Raw genomic sequence first — 21,593 nt, forward strand, 5'->3', positions numbered from 1 at the left:
AGAGAAAAGAATGATTGGCCCAGTGTAAGGAATGCATGGTACCAATGAACCCAGTGAAAGAAAAAAAAGTCTGCAACAAGAAAGAAAATTAAACCAGATAACAGATAAGCTAAATGAAAAGGAATGATTTGACTAGATTATGTTAAATTGTCCATGTGACACATAGTGTACCACTGTGTGCCATTTGGCAAGTAGACTGTTAAGAGAATGAAAGAGAGAGAGGAGGGGGCGGAGGCAGATGGGAAGGGCACGAGAGGAGAGACAAGGACAGGGACCGAGATCAGCAGAGGAGAATGAGAGTTTTATAGACTCAGTTATTACTGTCTCTCCAGCTCTGACTTCATCTGAAGAATAGCCTTTTCACACTCCGCAAGGCGCTCAACCTGCTCAGTGCAGCCCTGAAACACACACCCAACCAGAAACATACAAAAAAAGAACGTGGGCGCTGGAATGTAGCTCCATTTTTTTTTACCACACATATGAAACAAACTTTAAGTCTCACTCTGTATATACTGTCTGTTTTTTTTTTATAACAGCAAGAATGTAAACAAATTTCTTATCTCATTTGTTATCTCTGAACGAATGGTTCACAGTGATAAGAAAACATGCATGTTTGTAATGTGTAATCTTAACATGCAGAACAGAAAAATGTGTTACCCTACCTCTTGTAGCTGCTGTCTTTGTCTTAGCAGGCTGAGGTACTCCTCATCAGAATAAGAATGACTCTTTCGATATAGCTGTAAGTCACACTCCAACAATAGTTTCTATGAGCAAAGAGAGCAAGAGAGAAAGATGAAATATAGTTAATACCGCAGCAAATACTCACATCAGTATATGTATATATTACCTAATTGTAGCCACCAAAATGCAAACAACTGATCTGAAACTGGAAAAAAAAAAAATTAAAGGTCGCTGAAAAAAACAAAGGAACAAAAGGGTGCATTTGTAACAATTTTGAAATTGCATTTCAACAGATTATATGCATTTTGGTTCACTGTGAAAATGACAATGACACTGATGTGCCACTACGGAGACACATCATTACGTATTACACTCATTTGTGAATTGATTTGTTGCATCACAGAGCACAGAGACACATTGGCCTTGATGTTCTGAGCACAGTTGACAAACTCCCACACACTGGCATAACATTAACAAGTGCGTCTAATGTAAGAAACAACAATAGGCCTTTTATAAAAGAGGAACTTTTTAACAAACAACCTTTTTATGGCTTGTGCACTGCTAGATGTAAGAAAGATCATAGTTCTTAGAACTATTTTTAGGAACATTTTTAGAGCGAGGACCATGAGTGACATAAGTGTGCAGTGACTGGTCAGACACATGAGCCAGCGCAGCTACACCATTTTTAATAACCTGTTACAGACAACACAAACTACAGCTTGTAACCATAGACTGTATAATTAATGGACGTAACTGCCATGATGTCACCCATTGGTTTGTGGACTGCCGATTTGACGCCTCGACTTTGTCATTTCAGCCATCGCCATCTTGTTCTTTTTGGAGTCAGGAGGTCAGGAGTGACTATATTTGGATGAGAGGTTGGAGCTGTGGAGGAGCGAGGGGTGGATCTGACTCACAGACTGCGGTGACACCTCGCAGTAAGCTTGTCAATCAAGCGACCCCACCCTTAAATATGCATAACTAAAATGTAAATGTATGAGTAATAACAAAAATACATAAATTAAACAATAAAAAAAAAAATCAACCTCCGCACAGTTGTCACTGATGTTGAATTTAGCTAAAGACAACAGACAACTGTATATTATTTATAATATATATTTATGTACGAGGCTGTAAACATGTTTATCTCTGCTGTAAAGTCTGGCATTTTAACATGGGGATCGATGAGGATTTACTCTGTTTTGGTGCCAACCTCAAGTGGCCATTCAATGACCTGCAGTTTTGGCACATCCGCATTGGCTTTATTATTCTGCGTCAAAGATTCCTGCTTGATAGTAGTAGGAAAAAAATCGATGAAGACAAATGGACCAATAGTAAAGCCAAGGCTTTATTGAGCAGGTGTGACAGGGGAAATAGAATGCAATTTTGAACTGTCAAAGCAAAACAGGTCTAGGCTAGCTTATGTCGTTCTTAATGGCAGTGGGAATACAAACAGTAAAAAAAACCTTGAAAGTATGTTGTTTTTGGGGAGCTCCTCAATGGGCAGTTCTTCTCAGCAACTCCTCATAACAGTTAGGTCTGAAAAACACCTAATACCTACTTTAGGATCTTAGCAAAGTTCTCTTACTTACGAAGGAATATCTCCTTGGAGGAAAAGACCTTGTAGCTCATTGTGTTTTTTAATGTATTACTAAATGTATCACTTCTCTAAATCTTAGTCTATTAACTGCCATCCTTTACAGGAAAATTATGGAAATAATTCAAAAGTAGACAAGGAGAGAAATTCCACTTGTCTAAGTGTTCATCTTTATGTTATAGTAAAAGATTCCCTGGTCAGAATACAAATGCACTAGAATAGAGATAGCGTCAAGATACTTTACTGTGTAAGTAATGCTTCTTTTTCCATTTGTGCTACAATATTAAATATTGTAACTGGTACACTGATTTTATATACATTTTTGTATTTGAAAAGTATTTCGCTTTTTCTTTCAATTGTGATTTTCTTGTAAACAGGGAATGAAGACATTAGTGATTTTAGGGTTAGCTGAGCCCAACAGTGACACGAGGTAGAGAATTAGCAGGACGTGAAGCTCCATAAGAACTCCTAACCTCTTGATAGGCGCCTCACAATCAAAGTCATTAGCCAGTGTAATAAAGGGCCTGAGATACAGCCATTCTTCAACAGCCTAACTCTTTTATAACCAACAGATTAAAGTTGATTGGATTAAAATGACATTCTGCCCGTCTGACCTTGGCGGCAGCAGTTAAGTTCATCCAAATTAAATTTCTCCGTAATAAAGATGATTCATTTGTTGCCTGACGTAGTAAATATAAAACAGAAAGAAAAAGGAGAAAAGATTAAGTGACACACATCAGTGCACACATGCACAAACACACACTTGTATGCTCACACATACACATGCATGCAATGACACAAGCACACAAAGGATTATGCATGCCCTCACACAAAACTGATGAAGCTAGCGAGCACCTCAGAGAGCACAAGGAGACACCCATTTGACTTAACACCAGTACATGTAATCCAGATCTTCTTGTTGAAGTTACATGAAAACTGCATCCTTAAAGAATACAAACAACCACTGTTCAGACTGAAACAATATTTTTTTTTTCATTTTAAGATGAAAGACTGCCCCCAGTGGCCACCAGTCTGGTCATGTCACCCGCCTACCTTTCCACTGATCATCTCCAGAACAGCCTCATTTATTGTTATATAGATATATCACAAGGATGTTTTGTCTTGTATTTGCATTGGGCATATAATAAGACTATGGGCCCCTGGGCACAGACATGTAAAAGGCCACGCCACCTCTCCTACATAAGAGCAAGACACAGTCTTTGTGGTGGTTTTGCCTTAATTTTGTTGTTGTTTTGCATCTCTTTGTAATTGTTATGCATCTTTTTGTGGTTTTGGGCCTTTCAAGCCCCTTTTACACTGCCTCTTCAAGGCTGGAATTTCACACTGTTATTTCACTGCACCGTTCTGTGTATGAGGTACAACTACGGAATAAGGGGACGGAGTTGTTTCGCAAAGAGGAAGAACAGAAGCCAAAAATGTCAGCAAATTGGGAAAATAATGAGATTTAGGAGTTTCTTAGACCCAGAGCAGTGTACGTCAACAGCCACCATATAAAAGAGACAGTAAATGATTGTTTTTGCCATGTTAAGCCGTTGTTATTGTTTATTGTATGTGTCAGCTCAGTCATGCCTCTTTTGATTTCACGATGCCGGCACGCTGACTAAAATCCCAGACTGAAAGCAGCATGATGCTACTGTCATAGTGGCCCTTTAGTGCAATCTCTTTGTAAAGTAACTTTTTTGGTCATTTTGTGTCTCTTTGTGGTAGTTTCACCCCTTTTTGCAACTATTTTGTGTCTCTTTGCAGGTTTTTTTGCATCTCTTTGTGTTCTTTTTCTGTCTATTTCAGGTCATTTTGAGTTTCTTCCTAGTTGGTACATGTTATTTTGCGTGACATTTTGCAGGTGAAGGCCAGGGGCCCCCTGACACTTTTGGCACCTGGACCTGTGCCTCATAGGCCCATTGATTTCCACTTGTATAATTATTATGTCTACCTATGCCACTGTAATGTGTACATGTTTGTCCTGACCTGCTGTTTGAGTGTGTCCACTTGCTCCTGCAGGGATCCCATCAGGCCTTTAAGATGCTCCGTTCGTTGTTGACTCTCCCTCAGTAGATTCTGATTGGTCTGGAGCTCATCCGCCAACTGGTCAAGAGCCTCCTGCGAGTTCTCCCATTGGCCAACCTTTTCCTGGTACCTCTGCTCCATCTCAGCGAGTTCTTTCTTCACCGAATGAGTTGCTAACAGGGACTTTCTTAGCTGCCAATTAAACATAGTGATTAAAGCATTGCATAATTTAGACTGCGATCAAACTGTATGTAGAGAAAGTGTCGAGCTGATGAAATCTCTTCAGAGGCACAAAGCAAGCAAAATCCGATATTTGTAATATACTGTATTACTGGAAACTATGATGTACCTGCTGCTGAGAATACTGTAGTTCCTCTTCCAAAAGCTCTACCTGCCCTTGCACCCTGTGCACCTTCTCCATTGCTGCTGTGTACTTTTGTCTAAATATGGCTACGGTTTCTTTGTGCTCCTGGGCTTGTAAACTGGCATCTTTCAGCTCCTCCTTGGCTACTTTCAGCTGCTGATGAAGAAGTTCCATCTCAACCTCCTGCTTCTTGAGCTCCCCTTCAAAAGTCTTGACCTGAAAGCAAACAGTGAAATGAAAATGTTGATGAGAATAAACCCTTGCTCTTTATTTAAGTGGAACAGCTGTAGCCTGGAGGTTTGGTAGAGTGACCAAAACACTGTTAGATTTGAAAGTAGTGTAGGATTTTGACTCCCCTCGTGTATAGGTGCACTTCAGAACATTTACTGAATTGCTGCCAAGTGTGAAAGTGTAGAGAGCTGCTGATTTAATGTGTTGCAGGTAACTGACAAATAAAGCAGTAGGAAGTCTTAACGTATGCGCGACCAAAGAAGACCAAGTAAACTTGGAGAAGTGCTGAAACTATTTCAACAAAAAACATCATCATAATACTCCACATTAGGATACTTGACATGATGCTTTAGTCATATGCTAGTTTGTGATAGTGAAATATACAGTGCTGCTCTACAGTAACCTCGCTCATAATGAAAGGGGAACCCAGGAAGTGAAACCAGGCTTAATCCCGGTGTTACACAAGGAATCCTACCGTAGCTCACCTTTCAAGGGGAGAGGTTGAGAAAGTTAAACCCGCTCTAACACTCATCTTGAGTTCATCCACGTTAATCCCGCTGTAATCTGGATCAGAACACGAGGGTTTACAACTAATGACAGCCAACTAGTTAGATTTCAGCGGTTCGCTGCGGCTCGGTTTAACCAGGGATTAGCTGGGCCCATCTAGGACTAACACTGGATGGAAGGCAGCGTGACTGGGTAGAAAACTTGCTCATGCAACGGAAAGAGACACAAACCAGAGGAGAGAAGAGGATGGAGGGGCACCATCAACTTTCATTCTCTTCTTCTGAGTCAAAAAACTGAACAACCTGTGTAGGTGTGTGTGTGTGTGTGTGTGTGTGTGTGTGTGTGGACTGTTTAAAACCATTGACTCAGCCCATGTACACTTTATTCAGGTGTGATGTTGACTGCTTTTCCCAAGGGTACACAAGGTAACAATTTTAAAGTCACACTGTGAAACACAAGAACAATAAAAAGTAAGTGTCATATACCAACTTTACCTATTATAGCTGCATGTGTGAACTTAGCCTGTCATATTTCTTTTAATATATCCGCTACCCTATAGTTCAAACACTAATGGTGAATTTAGCATTTCATTCTGTCGCTGGATGAAAGGCCCTGTAACAAGGCTTAATGGGAACACCATGGCTTTCTTGTGACCATAATCAGGAGCTTGTGCTTTGTGGAAACAAACAGCAATCATTAAGTATGATAAAAAGAACATCATTTTGACCCTCATTTGGCCTGCCATTTGAGTATTCATGGCTGTCACATGACTACCCAAGATGACCCTCAGCTGATAATAACTTTCTTCTTCTTTTTTCATTTCATCTCATCTTTCTGTATTGATGTTTGTGTCCAATTGAATGTGAGAGGTTGACAAACAGAGGGGTCATCTTGTCTGGTTTAGTAATTCAGATGATGTCGACGGGGATGTATGTAAGTTGACTGCAAAATAAAGCTTGTCTGTTGTTGTTCTTGGCAAAAGACTGACGACTTGATTGTCCACTGTGATTTAAATCACTCTCACTCAGATGCATAAGTGCATCGGATTTTTCTTTTTATATTGTTCACTGGATTAACACCATAGATAGTTTTGCTGTAGGATCGAGGTTAGACTGACTGACAATTGAACACACAAAGACTATCCGCAGCTACATACTGCTGACTTAAACTGTCCTTGAGCTTCGTGACCTTCGACTCTCGACCCCTCAGCGTGCTCTTTATTTGGCTGAGCTCAGAGTTGTTCTGCTTCAATCATCTGTGAAGCAGGTCACTCCTCTGGCTCCAGTGTTGCGCATCAATCTTGTGAGTCTGTTTCACAGCTTCCAGGTCAGAGTTCAACTGATCTATAGATTCCCCTGTAGAGGAGATGGAGATGAGCGAATGAGCGAGGAGAAGAGAGAATTCTTCCTTACCTGTTGCTGACCGATACGCAGCTGATCATGTAGCTGCTGCTGTTCTTTCTCCTTCTGGTCTTCAAGGCGCTCGATATCTCTGACCTTTTCGCTTAACAGACAGGCCTCTTCCTGGTGTCCTTTCGCTGTGTGTTTCAGGTGTCTAACCTCCCCCTCCAGAGCTGCCACCTGAGCACAGGAAAGTGAGGAAAGGGAATAACTTAATGTAGGCATACAAAGCACACACAGACAGACAGAAAAGAGAGCGAGGGGGCGGCAGTAGCCTAAAAGTGAGAAAATAGGGCTTGAGTCAGAGAGTTTCCTAGTTTAGTCTCAGGACCAGTTGGGAAAATGTGGGCAAGGCAGACATGAATGAGTAACGATTCCCCTTTCCTAAGCTCCGACTTTCGAGGAGCCTTTGAGCAAGGTGTTACGCCTCCCACTGCTCAAATGGAGCCGCTCAGTAGCCAACTGTAGAAGACTACTGCTGGTTTGGGCACTTCCCTTGAGTGGATGTGTGCAACTCTGTAGGTGTATAACAGGTCGTTGATGGAGGAAAAAAACACAGGGGTGCTCACTCAACCTAGCCTCAGCATATGAAAGGAAAAAACAAAAAATAGTAAGGCTAGTTTAAAACCCTTGTAGTACTACCTAGAATTGGATATAAGCCCCAAGGCATATTTAAAATCCACAAAACTGAAACAAATTTGAGAAATCAAACCTTTTTCTCATATAACACAGTAGGAAGATGCAAAATTACTGTTATTAAAAGGAACAGGTATAATCTTAAACTCTGTTGGGCAAAATCTATCAAAATTGAAATATTAGAAAATGAAAATACACTCAATAATCAGAAAATAGATAAGAAAAACAGAGATGTCCTGATAAGGACATGAATAGATATAAATGATAGGAAAAGTGCAAATCAACATACAGACAAAAACAAGTCACCACACCTGCTCCTCTGTCCTTTGATGCTTCTCTTCAGCTGTTTTCATTTCAGCTCTTAACTGCAAAATCAACTGATCTCTGCTACGAACCTGAACACACAAATAACACTTAAAAAAATCCAATAAATTGCATACATTGGCATTTTAACCTATTATTTTCCTTTTTTGGGGGGATTTTTGGTTATCAACATGTTGCTACATAGCTCTGACCTACACATATAGACACAAACATATGAACACAGAGACATAGAGAGACCTCCAGGTGTGAGGTGTGAAGTTTCTCATGGCTCAGGGCCAAGTCAGCCTCCAGTCTCTCTTTGGTCTGGTTGATGTGGACAAACTCTCTGCTCTGGTCCTCCGTCTTGGATCTCAGCTCATCCCTCTCTTTGCACAGTTTCTCTAAAGCCTCCCCTCTTTGGTGCAACTTGGAAACATGCAATATAATTAAGCCACTTACTCACACAGTGGTACAATCACATTAGGACAATTAAAAAAAATTGAATTACATTTAAATAATACCAATAAATGCCACAGTAATAAAATAATAACTCCAGGATCACAAAACGCACTCAACATTATCTAATGAGCAATACATAATAAGCTTAATTAAATTGATTCCAAACTTGAATTCCATTATCAGATAAAAATGACAGTAACTGCTTTTATTTGAGAGAGGAATCAACAACCGAATGTTCTTTTTAACACAGTTAACATTAATATGAATCATGAGCATTAAAACTTCAATCAGTTTTGTGAATAATGAAATTGTTGTTTTTACCTCTGTCTGACATTTTGCATGCTGCTTCTTACTCTCTGTGAGCTCCTTCACCAGTGCGCAAATCTTAATCTCTCTTTTCTGGATCTGGAAAACAAAAACACATTTCTCACGGTTTAAGATTGTTGGACGATGCTTTTTTTTTATTGCAATACATGGATGCTCTTTTTGATTAAGCTTTGACAATGTAACATTATGTTAAGGATCATATCTCCTTGAATCATTGCCAACACAAACTATATCTCAGGAAGCCAGGGAACTTAGGTCACTGTTTACAAAACTTGAGATAAAATATTCCAGTCTTGTTTTCATATTTGTGTTTAAGGCAGCAGCGGTGGTGGGTGGATGACGGTTGTTTATGCTTCTCTTGAGTATACAGTATATTGCTTGAGTTTGTCTGTTTCCTTGGTGACCTTCCCTAATTACCCACTTCAGTCCTATGCCAAATGTGTGTGAGTGTGTGTGTGTGTGTGTGTGTGTGTGTGTGTGTGTGTGTGTGTGTGTGTGTGTGTCTGCACATGCTTATACGTGGGTGTGATGCCTCACAAGTTTGCTGGGGAAATGTTTTGGACTTTTTTTTTTAATCTTTTCTACTTGTGTTCACAGGCTGTGTGTTTTCATGGGTTTCCTCTGTTTGAGGTCAGTCAAAATGGCAATGTAGCTGCCATTGTGTGCTGTCTATTTTGAGCCCAATAGGTTCCTAACGTATTTTGGGAATTATAGTATAAGCTCTTATGTTTGACAAAAAGTGTCTTCAGATGCTAAATCATATAAGCTTTTAAAAGATGCAACCAGGTAATTTCCAAAAAAAGACTGTTGTAATCACAAACTGTATAAAATAGTACACATAGCTACCGTGATGTAACCTGTTGGTTTACGGACGGCCACTCTGAAGCCTTGAGTTCGGCCCTTTGTCCGTCGCCATCTTGTTTATTTTTGGAAACAGAAACAATCATATTTTGACAAGAGGCTGGAGATGTGGAGGAGCATAATCAGGATCTGACTCACTAACCCCAGTGACCAGAAGTGAAAACTCAGCCTGCCACTCAAGCGGCCTCACCCTTGATGATGCATAACTTTGGGCCTTAATTAAATGTAAAAGGGTGAGTTATAAAAAAAACTCCCCTCTGTACATTTATTATGGATGTTGAAATTAGTTAGTTATTTAAGCAGCCTCGCCCTCAAATATGCATAACTTTCGTAATTCACCCCCTTATAGTTGTCATGAATGTTAAAATTCATAGAGAACAAAACTACTGTTTGTACCAGGCTGTAAACAAACATATATATTACTGCTTTAAAGTTTTAGTTTGGTGGTCAACGGAGATGTTATTGCTTCTAAAGCCAGCCTCAAGTGGCTATTCCAGGAACTGCAGTTTTCGGTACGTCCATCTTGTCTTACTCTACAACCTAAAAATAAATAAATATATTTGCAGTCTAATTTACACTAAACATTTACTTGTACTACTGGTATAAACATGTGATGCAGACATAGTTTCTTTGGATTTATATAAACACACAGTCCTTCATGCCAAATTGAGTCAAATGCTCACTCTCTCTTTTTCCATCCCTCCCCACCTCCTGTCCGTCCTGCATGATCCAGGGATTGTTTTGACCAGAGTTGAGGGCTCGTTTGTAACTGTCTTGGGGGATTGATGGAGTTAACTTGGCTCTCTGACCTCTCACCTCTGGCTGTCAGCGACCAGGCTCGCTAGACACACTAAACCTGAGCTACAGCAAGGGGAGGGAGGGGAAAAAAACCCAAAAACTACTGTATACACACTGCTTGGCATGTAGCAGCTAAATCACAAATGAGCACCCCTGTAAACATGCACAGACTGATACAAAGAAGTAGTACTCTGGATATTTTACTATCAATGTACATCAGATAAAACAGAGCAAAAAAAGAATGACCAGAGCATTAATTTAATGTTATAATTACAAGTCCTTCCATTTACCCACAGCAAATACAACACTTACACTCTGCCAATTTTTACATCTCAGCTTGATTTGTCTTTGAGTATGTGTGTGTGTGTGTGTGTGTGTGCGTGTGTGTGTGTGTGTGTGCGTGAATTCCCAATGTGAGCATGTGATAGGCAAAATGGATGTTGATAAACACCGGAGGATGTCGTGTCAAAACAGACAACTTGTCAAAACGACACGCTAACTAGGTCAATCACAAAGTTTAAGGAGAAACTTTGGAGTGGAGCTTTGGTTTATGCATATTTCTACGTGGATGTCTATGCGTGTGTGTGATAAGCTTCTGAACGAATCTGCGGGAGGGGACCTCCAATATCGAAGGTATTTTTAAATCAATGAGCTCTTAAGTGTATCTCAGTCTCAATGTGTTCACACACTCGCACGCACACAACACTCAGCACAGATAGAATCCCTACTGACAGGCAATGACAAGATAAAGAGAGGGAGAAATAAGGGGGGAGAGGACGACAGGAGGGGGAGAAATAATAGTTGAACAGTTGGGGGTGGTGGGTGGGGGGGGGCAGGGGGGGATGAAAGAGAGAAGTGGCAAGGCAAGAAAAGAAATGAGCAATAAGAGAGATCAAGAGAGAACGCGGGGAGAGAGAAAAATCAGTCAGCTATTCTGACGGTTATAAAGCATTGTGAGCAGGACCAATGTTTGTCCAAATCCAACCTTGAAGGCTTGAACAACCTTCCACAATACCGCTTACCTTCCACTGTTCCGCTCTTTCTGTCTCCATTCAGTCTTGTTTGCTTTTCCATCCCCCTCACCCACTCCTTGTCAATTTCAAATAATATGCAATTTCTTATATTCAATGCGCTTTTATAGACGACTTATGAGTGTATACTTTTTCAAATGAAGTCCCTCTTGGGAAGCTGGAGACACACTGTGCCGGAGTGTTAACAATACATGAAATGATTGGACATCACACATTGAACTTACATTTGCAGATCTTGTTTTTATGCAGCATCTATAAGCTCTGACGCAACAGCAAAATGGAGCAAAAATGCTCAATATTTCCAGTATCTTTGCTTTTGATAGTCTTCATGCAGTTATGAATCTAGCTTCCACTAGCGTATTTAGTGTCAAACATTTTATTATCATGTTTTTACTGAATGATTGTGATGGGTCAGAGAGAACCGTCAGGTATAGAGGTCTCAACCTAAACTATAGAAATGCCAAATTTTGGCATGAAAAACCTGTTCAACCTCCCTAAACAAAACGGTTAAGGTTTAAAAATAACACAGTAAGAGCAGTAATGTTATTTCATCAAATATCATGGGATATTTAAGAAGCAAAAATAAAAACTGTAGTTATGTATTTGACAGCAAAAACAATTAAACTTTTAGCTTCTGAAATAATCAATGTTACGCTACTCCTCATGCGTAAATACACACTGTGTCAAGGGGGAGTTGGCTGCGAAGCATTAGTGGACAACAGCCCTGCTCTGCTCTCTGCTCTGCTGTCTACATTTTAGAGAATGTAATTAATATTTTCCTCATTTATGATGCATTATTTTACCAACCCACAACCCATCTGTGTGTCCATATTTACATATGTAGGTGCGTTTACCTATCTGAATAATGCACCCTTTATGCAGCAGGAAAATACTTGACTTTGGATAAAGGTTTTCTTGGTCGGTTGTACATTTGGTTTGTGCCAACAATGTGCCTGACTGCACCTCATTTTAAGACCAACATGCACAGATGTGCACAAGTACACTTGCTACTTAACAGAACAGAAGTGCACAGCCGAGACACATTACCGTTCACAGCTGTGAACTTCCACAGCAGGTAAAAGGCCCCCACGCACAGTTGATTCCAAATTCTCACATGATACATGAGCGGTTGTGCCAGTACAGCTGGACATACAGTATATCACTGTCCGCAGAATCCACCATATCTCTATCAGGCAACACTTTGTCCAACTTGTCATAATATGGATAAGTTGCACAGCGTTGACCCACTGTCACCAAAACAACCCCAGAGTACCGCCTTGATAACATACTTTCCTGTCATGTCCTTGTCGAAGACGCATCGGGATGCTTTAACATTTACACTGCAAAATATTTGCAGTCAAATGTGGCCAAGACCACCTTGGTACACAGTGTGTCTTGGTTGTTGTTTACACTTGTATTTAGCGCTGCCCACATCCACAATGATTTAAAACCAAGTGTAAACAAGGTAAAATTTTGTAGCTACAGTATACTTGTGAACAGAAAACTACCAACTTGATCATAAGGTATCACCTCTTATCTCAACTTTCCTTCATCCCTACAACCTACAAACTCTCTCCCCTTTTTCACATTTCTCACACTAAATCCATCTGTCTGTCTAGCTCCTCCTATCTTTCCTCCTGCTGACATTTATGACCTGAACATTTAAAAGAGAAGCCTCCAGAGAACCATGCAAGTGACTTTTGGTTCAAGCAGATCATCTCTGAGACAAAGCCCCTTGTCATGTTAATGGCTTCTTTACCTTCAAGTTCCTCTGTGGGGGAGTTAAGAGCAGAGTAACACTTAAACCACATGTTAAAGACTACAGCAACATGTGGCCATTTGCATGATGATGATGTGTGTGAGTTAGTGAGATGGAGAGAACTATGAATAGAGATGGAGGGCAAGTAAAAAGGATACAGATAAATAAAGGATAAGGGATTAAAAAAAGACATTAGAGAGGATTTTTGTGCTTAAAAATGCTAGTTTTACACAAAAAAGCACAAACATCTGCTTTTGTTTAGTGAATTTACCCATGTCATTTTTGTTGTTTTTCCTGTACAAACCATTTGATAGCTGAGTTCACCTGAACTGTAGATGTTCTGAATATTAAAATCAGTGTTTTGTGTTATTTCAATGGCACTATCAACAAATATATAAGATGATAACGCAAGAAAAAAAAGAAATATAGAAAAGTGTTCAGATTTTTATAACCCCCTAAGACTCAAGCCACACCAGTGCTTCTTCTCCTACTTCATAATCTACCTCCCAGCTGTTTCAGTGAATTATATCTAAAAAAAAGTGAGAGGACTAATCATTTTCTACAGAAAAGGCAAACTGCTCTCCTATTCTTTTGAGCAAAGACGCCTAAGTGAGAGGGGGAGAGTGTAAGAGGGAGAGTGAATCAGCAGAGTACATTTCAGATGAAGGAGAGTGTTGACAGTATTTGTTCAGCTGTGCTAATGTTAGGACATTTAGCGCTGTAGAGGAAAATACTTAACCAAAAGTTCTCTCAGTTTCACTTACAGTATATTCAAGTGGGAGCAGGCACTCTCTTTAACACACACCTACTGCTACCACTGTCCATACAATGATGGAATGAAGTGTGCATGAGTGAATGCAAAGCTGTGTGTGTGAGTGTGTCCACGTGTATGTGTGGGTGTGTGTGAGAAAGAGCTTGTAATAGATCAGAGAGAGAACAGTTTTGGTGCACAAAGCAGGGCCAGATGTGGAGCAGAAACCAGATCCCTGAACAGAGTGTAATGGTCCATCCGCTGACTTAACCAATCCAAACATGAAAGACACAAACCTCACACACAAACACACACACAGAGAGAGAGAGAGAGAGAGAGAGAGAGAGAGAGAGAGAGAGAGAGAGAGAGAAAAATTGCATACACTGTACATCCACAATAAAATGAAAGAGTAACAATTTGACCAATCAGTGACAAAAGAATTAGTGTTAACTCCACCAGAGTGAATTACAGGAGGTAAAATGTTTGCTCTAAATATTTAAAGGGGTGAAATGTGAAATTCAGACCATATGAAGTGTCTGGACATGGTTTTCAAATTTAAGGTGGCTGAGCCAGCAGATAGCAGCTAATGACGTGAACTCCACCAACAGCACAAAACCATGGCAACAGTGATGGCAGAGCTTACAGTGTTATCTAGAGGGAAACTGGAGGGTGGGCACTACACTTTTGGGAAGACACCGCCCTGCTATGAGTGTTAACCAACATATGAACACAGTGCAAAGCAGTTGCTATAAGTTAGCCAGTGGAATACACACATGCACAAACATGCACATGCAGCTTACCACATCAAACCACATAAAAAGGATTTGCATTCGCTTTTGCTAAAGAGGTACTTGTAGAAAACCTACAACTACCAGCATGCACCGTGCTGCAATGGACCAATAAATGCTCCTGCTGGTAGATGACACAATGCTTACTTGTCTGTTTGAAGTGATGGCAACCGGCTGGTAACGAGCGATCTTTTATTAGAGTTAAACGGTATGCTAAAACATGTTCCTGAAAACATTTTAGGTGAAAAATGGCAGAATAGGAACAGAATATTGGTTTCTATTTGATCAGCGTTGCTTAGTTTTACCGTTTGATCTCAGTTTTTTTCAGTCTCTGTTTTTACCACGTAGGATTCAGTATGGCATCCACTTCCAGTTTACAAATTCGCTGTTGCAGCCAAACAGGGCACTAAAATGCATTTGTAAATCATTTTAGGCAAGAAGTAGGCACTGCAGTAACATAATCTTGATTTATATCTGATCAGCACTACCTAGTTGTTATTGTTATCAGAGTTTGGCCTGAGTTTGAGAGAGGGGGAGAGAAAGAGAGGGGCAGGATCTTTCTCTTGACGCACATCTATACTCTTTGTGTCTGTGGTGGTGGAATAGGTGGTGGGCAAAACCAAAATGTAGAGGTACAGCCTATAGGTTGAGCAACAGTTTGACAGTCTGCAAAACTCATTGGGAGGTGAGCAGGGAGATCTAGGCGCTGGCTAGATGGAGGGAGGTTGAACATTAATTGAACTTTATTTCATTTACACACACTACCCACATTGTAATGACACAAAGCTGGCTGAGAATTGGCAAAGTATCCCTTTAATGCTCTGAATGTTGCATATAGAACCTTTAATGAAAATTTTATTTTATAAAAGCATGGAGAGTGTTGCAACAATAGGCTCAGTGGTAGACAACGAAATTCTGACCTTAACCTTAAAAATGCTCTGAAATGAGTCAGTGAAGAGGCTTGCCAGTGAAAAGAACTGAACCGTGAGTGTGTTGTTTTTTTAAAAAAAAAAAAACAAATCCAAGCCCTTGCTCTTGAAATCCACCAGTGGCATAGAGAAAAATATCTTTCCAACCGGGTTATTTGAAGGTTAAATACAAACCACTAAGTAATTACATATGCTTTTGGTTTAACACAAAAAAGGCAGAGCATAAAAGAAATCTAAGTAATGTGAACATGTGATTTTTGAGTTTTACCGTAGCCCTACCTCGGAAAATATTCAATTTTCGCAGAACAATCCAAATTTATGTCAAGTCTGTCTTTGTCAAAAGTGTGTGTTTTTAATAAGGCTCTAAATATCAGAACATCCCATTACCCATTATCTAAAACCTTATTATCAGCACCATTGTAGAAATAGACAATGCCTGTCACAGTGAATATTACATTTGAAAATTGAATATTTAAATGAATCCCTCACCTGTGCGACCCTTCTTATCAGCCCCATTGTGGGAAAAGACAATGCATTACATTAAAGTGAATATTATATTTCATCTCCGTCCTGTAGAAATTGCATATTTTTCGTTTAACCATTTCTTCCTGACATTGTCCACTTACTGTGGAAAATCTTTCTTGACCTTGCGAGCAAACAAACTCACTGATAATGCATCAGTGTCAACAATACACCGGCAACAACAGCGAAGTCTCTGTTTCAGTGTCACAATAAAAGTTTGATGAGCAAAGTTTCAGGAATTTATATTGAAATATTTGAATGTAGACCTTGAAGAAGGAACCAGTTACCTTTTTTTCAGCAGTGTGACGCACATGTGTTAGGTCCTGCTGCAGACGCTCCATCTCTTTGTTGGCATGGCGCAACTGGTCCTGGGTCTGTTGCCTCTGCTGTCTCTCTGTGTCCAGGCTGGTTTTGGTCTGATCCAGGGTTTCACTGATGTCGCTCAACATGCGCTCACTTGTTTGTAACTGAGGGCAAGAGCAGAGATAGAAAGAAGGGGAGAGATATTAAGAATAAGTACAGTTTGACTGGTTTGAACCTCCTCCAAAGGCTGAGAGAGGAACAGTCGCAGGCAGGCGGGCAGCTGTAGTGAGAGCTGAGGAGGAGAGGCGCACAAGGAGAAGAATGGGTGAACCGCCGAACAAGATACAAGCAGGAGGAGATGAAAGTATAATTTAGGGACGTTTGCCTCCGCTCTGTCTCCATAGCAGTGAAAAGGAACATCATAAAGGCTTTGTGCCAAGCTGGGGAACCCTACAGTTACTGCTTTGACTCAGGACCAATAAAAGTGCTCGACTACACATCATAAAGTCGTAGGACACTAACTGTAGACTAGTGCTTTTTAAACCTTTGAACAAGGCTCACAGAGAGTTGTGGTCTTTTATCTATGCAATCCACCTAAGAAAAGAAAAATATGCTATTATTGACATGGGTCCTTGAAAAACACATTTCCTTTATGTTACTGCGCTATTATATGTACACAAAAGTAATACTACTATTGTCATTAACTCTAGGGCTGGGTATCTGGTATCGACCGAAATAACCTAGTACAAAGTAGCGCTGAAAACTCTCCAGTCAAACATTATCTGCTTTTAATCCTTTTTGTACTTTCTGATCTGGAAAAAAAACAACTATTTGTATGACTTTGCTTGCAGCCTATCAACACCATCATTTTTCGATTCACCAACTAGCAGCCAAGCCATACAGTCTGTGATGAGGTGAAATCTAGCACAGTGTTTTTGATGGAGTTGGCAGTTCAGTGTGCCAAGGTGCAACCAAAACGTCTGAAAGTAGGAGAACACTACAGACCTTTGCATACGGTGACATTTTAACACAATTATATGCTTCCACTGTAATGATAGGTATCAAATCATGTCTCAAAAGATAATAGGTATCAAATGAAGTTACTTTATACTTACTACTGATCTTGGTACTGTTTTTGTTAGTTTATTATTTTTTGAATTATACCTAGCCCATAATGTACACATACCCTTGGAATGGCAGTTACAAAGGGGTGCTGGTGTAAGTGATTTGAAAAAGTTGGTTTGTCACTAATAACGTTGCACAAGTGTAAAAAGTACTGTTAAATCTATTGTTACTCAGCTCAGTGAGCCCCTGTTTAGTTGTGTTCGGCAGTTTCTAAGTAGAGGTGGATGAAATACCTATAATCCATACTTGAGTAAAAGTGCAGATATCTTACCAGAAAATTAATTTGTTAGAAGTTAAAGTCACCTATTCGGATATTACTTAGGTAAAAATCTTAAAGTGCCTTGTATTTACTGTACTCAAATTTCATTATATCAAATGTACTACATTATTAAAAGTAAAAGTTATTAAAAAAAGACAGGTAAAAAAGGTGTTACGTCTTTGTAACATACACCACCTTAAAAATTGAACATATGTTGCGCTTGAAGAAAAACAAGGTCTTTTTTAATAGCTTAATTGAATAAAAGAACAAAATCCAGTGTCTCCCTCCTTTCCATTTCCTCATTCATCCAACCCTCATCTCCTCCCTGCCTTCTCTATTTTGTAGTAAGAAACTAAGATTCACATGAGAAATGTAGTGGAGTAAAAATGAAAGTTGACAGAAATATAAAAACTCAAGTAAAGTACAGCTACTCCAAAAAATGCTTACAGTAACAATGTGTAATTACTTTGTTGCATTTCACTACTGTTTCAAAGTCAATTGCTCACTGTGTAACTCCTTTGGTTGGCATATTAATTTGGATGCTTTTTCTATAAACACACATTACATTAGTAAAAGTAAAGGACAAACAGACACATTTCTATCAGATTCAACCCTGTGACTCAGAGCCCAAAAACAAAAGCAAACACAATCTTAAAATGATCGCATTCAAACTGGCACCATCTTCAGAACACACCAACTATGTCAGTCAGGTGACAGGGACATTTCATTAGTGTGAGAAAAGTAAGGGCATACAGTAAGCATCTAAAATAATCTTTCAAGTGTTCCCTAAGTCAAGTAACAAAAGCGCTTTTTTGTTGAATATACTTTGTTTAGTTGGCTCCTGGGCACCCGCACCATGAAAACACTGGAAGCAGATGAATGACTTGGCTTGGTCAAGGACACAGTAAATGGGTTAATTTAAGCCTAAAACACATCACTGCCACGCACCACACTGATATACCTAGAGGGCGGCGAGAGGAGGAGAAAAAGAAAGAGAGAGAAAGAAATACAGTGGGAGTGAGACACAGAGTGGAAGAGAGAGAATTACAAGAAAGAGCAGGAAAAGGACAACGAGAGAAACCTAAAGGCCATTCCATTCATCATGCGTATGACTCTTTAATGTTCCCATACATTACCATTGGTTCTCATTGGGGCGAGGGCGAGACTGGACAAGGGAGATGAGAGAGAAAAGAAAGACAAGAACGAAAGAATGATCGAAGTAAAAATAATGAGCGGACTAAAGAATGAAATAAAAACAACATTTAACCCCTCCTCCACTCTCGCTCCTTCTCTTGGCTAAGTGATATTCACACGAACACGGTTCTTTATTGTACAACAAGCCAACCCTCTGCGGGGCTAAGATGGTGGCGATGAGTTATTAAATATGGAGAGAGGGCGAGAGGGGGAAGGCGGGGGAGGTGGGGAAGAAGGACGGATGATTAACTGTGAAGGAAGTAAAAGATGAGGAGAATTCCCTGATGTACCTGACTGGGTTTGATTTAGAGAACGTTGCCCAATTCTGTTCCTTATTTAAGAAGTGCTCCCCTCCTTTGTGTGTGTGTGTGAGGGTGTGTGTGTGTGTGTGTGTGTGTGTGTGTGTGTGTGTGTGTGTGTGAGCGTGAGCGTGAGTGTGAGAAAGTGTGTGTTACCTACTTTGCTTTGCAGTGAAGTCTGGCTCTCTCTGAGCTGTGTGTTCACTTGGACCAGTTGTTGTGTGTGTTGCTCCTTCATAGCCAAGGTTCCCTTCAGAGAGTCCTGTGTGGCTTGCAAACCAACCACATCCTGGCCCAGGTGCCTCAAATGCTCCTCTCTCTCTTTCATCTAACACACACACAAACAACAAAACAGTCTGTACTGTACATATACATATACACTACTTCCACATCCTGTAGGTTTTACTTGCCTTGTGTTTACACAGTCACCAAAAATGCAAACAAAAGTAGTTTGTTTTCTTGTTTTTTTTTTCCAATGGGCTTTTGGTAAGACGCGTGAAATAAGTTTTGATGTTAGCACAAGCTGAAGAGACCTTTACGTTTTGTTTTACAACATAAAATATGTCAGTAAATACTCCACTCATGTATGTTGAAGCTTTTATGGCAGTTTATAGTAAGTAGTTTAATGACTACAGACAGCAAACACGGCTTTACAGCTTCATTGTGTCGGCAACGTCAAGTCAATTGGATTTATGCTTCAAAAATCATAAAAGAAGTGTTTATTTGTGAAGATTATCATGCTAAACAACAAAAACAACAAAATGTGTGAGAATGAAGAATTTTTGTTTGCCATAGAGCTTATTTTCTGCAATAATACCAAAATGCAACATTAAAATCTGTTGGCTTTTTGCCAAGGGAACCAGGCTGATGCTAAATTCTGTGTTGGCATACAAAGAAAAAACTGATCCCGGCAGCATTCTATAAGCATAAACAAAGATGAATGGCATAACAGCTTCCCAAAAATGAAGTGAAGTGACCAAAATCTTAATCACCTTCCTGGTGGCTGGCTGCGGTATAGACAGTGTAGGTCATAAACCCCGCTGCTCCCTCCATTTTAGCGGATGGTACATGAGCCAAACTAAAAGTATAAGTAAATCTCAACTAAAAGTACATGTCAATTAAATCTTTCCCAAAGAGGTCTGTAATTTTAGGTTGTTCTTATCATGCTGATGTGTTCATTTTTTAAATAGGTTTAAGCTTAATTGTTTATTTGATGCTATAAAAAGGGTTTGTTATGTCAGCGAGTATATGGGCATAAACTTAATACCGCTGTTCCACTTCAAGGTAAAAGGTACAAGATAGATTTATTTGTCATTTTTTAAACAAAGTTTTAGAAAAAATGAAATTACATGTGTCCTTGTAGCTATCTGGTTCTATCTGACCTGTGCAAGACCTGTGCAGCTCCTGTATTCAACATATTCTGGCTTTATTTTTGTACAGTTAGAAGAAGCGGAGATGTGTTGTTCATCCTTTTATAGGCCTTATTACTTTAGTTGATTACACCTCTAACCTTCAGTTCTGTGACGAATACAGTAGCCCCTACAGATTCCCTCACATTTTCTTTTTCAGCTTTTTCTAATATTCTTATACAAACTAGAAATCTTAGATTTGGATAAGTACAAGAGAATACTTCGTGCCAAACATCTTGTAACAGTCTTTTGTGTGTCCCTCGAGCATCAGCTCCAACTGATCACTGTGGGAAGTCTGTCCAACACTGTTGTTGGCAGATGTACTAAAGATAATTCCATGTGAAAACAACCATTTATCATGTTTTGTGTGAGGTCCATTAGACTCTGATATTTTGTTTGACAAATGTTCAAACTCTAGTCTAACCACTGTTACATGATATTTATAGCAGCATGTAAAACTAGATATTATTCTAATTATCAACCTCGAGGATAAAACTATAACTCATTACCTACAGCACCAGAAAACACACAGATGTTATTTATACCTGAAAACTCCAAGAAAATAACTGTGTTACTGTACATAAAGTGTTTGAGTTTATCGGGGGAAAGGGAGAGATTATTTCCAAGGAAGCAGACAGTGGTTGAACTCCTCACCCCGTGCATGAATGTGTTTGTGTGTGGGCTTGTTGTTCAGAACCCCTTGCCAAATCACAGCCCCTATTCATTAGCACTGTGTTAAATGAGCCCTGTGTTAGATTAGTAAGGAGGCTCCGCAGACAGTCAACACACATACAAACACACACATTTACATACACATTGCACACACACAACTAGATGATTTCAGATTTGTTAGACGGGAAGACCACATGCAGATATAACCACACACAATACAGACACACACGCAGTGGGTACCGACAGCGCAGTATCCTTCTTAACTTCTGATCTCTCGTCACCTCCTCTAACAGCAGACTGTGGTTCTGGGCCTGTGTCTTGGCACTGGCGCAGCTCACCTCTACCTCCTTCAGTGAGCTC

General features: G+C 39.8%; 1 protein-coding gene across 1 annotated transcript in view; it reads right to left on the reverse strand.

Annotated features, from left to right (window-relative positions):
• LOC121960984 (myosin-9-like) overlaps positions 1-21,593 on the reverse strand; it is a 156,794-nt gene that overhangs the window by 83,378 nt on the left and 51,823 nt on the right. The window contains exons 9-18 of the mRNA XM_042510887.1: positions 19,313-19,480; positions 16,260-16,439; positions 8,528-8,611; positions 8,006-8,173; positions 7,756-7,839; positions 6,821-6,988; positions 4,656-4,886; positions 4,268-4,498; positions 663-764; positions 322-398 (exon numbers count right to left, since the gene is read on the reverse strand). Of these exons, the coding sequence (XP_042366821.1) occupies positions 322-398; positions 663-764; positions 4,268-4,498; positions 4,656-4,886; positions 6,821-6,988; positions 7,756-7,839; positions 8,006-8,173; positions 8,528-8,611; positions 16,260-16,439; positions 19,313-19,480 (1,493 nt within the window). The remainder of the gene's footprint in view (positions 1-321; positions 399-662; positions 765-4,267; positions 4,499-4,655; positions 4,887-6,820; positions 6,989-7,755; positions 7,840-8,005; positions 8,174-8,527; positions 8,612-16,259; positions 16,440-19,312; positions 19,481-21,593) is intronic.

The sequence above is a fragment of the Plectropomus leopardus genome, chromosome 21 (genome assembly GCF_008729295.1).
Source record: "Plectropomus leopardus isolate mb chromosome 21, YSFRI_Pleo_2.0, whole genome shotgun sequence".
NCBI lineage: Eukaryota > Metazoa > Chordata > Actinopteri > Perciformes > Serranidae > Plectropomus > Plectropomus leopardus.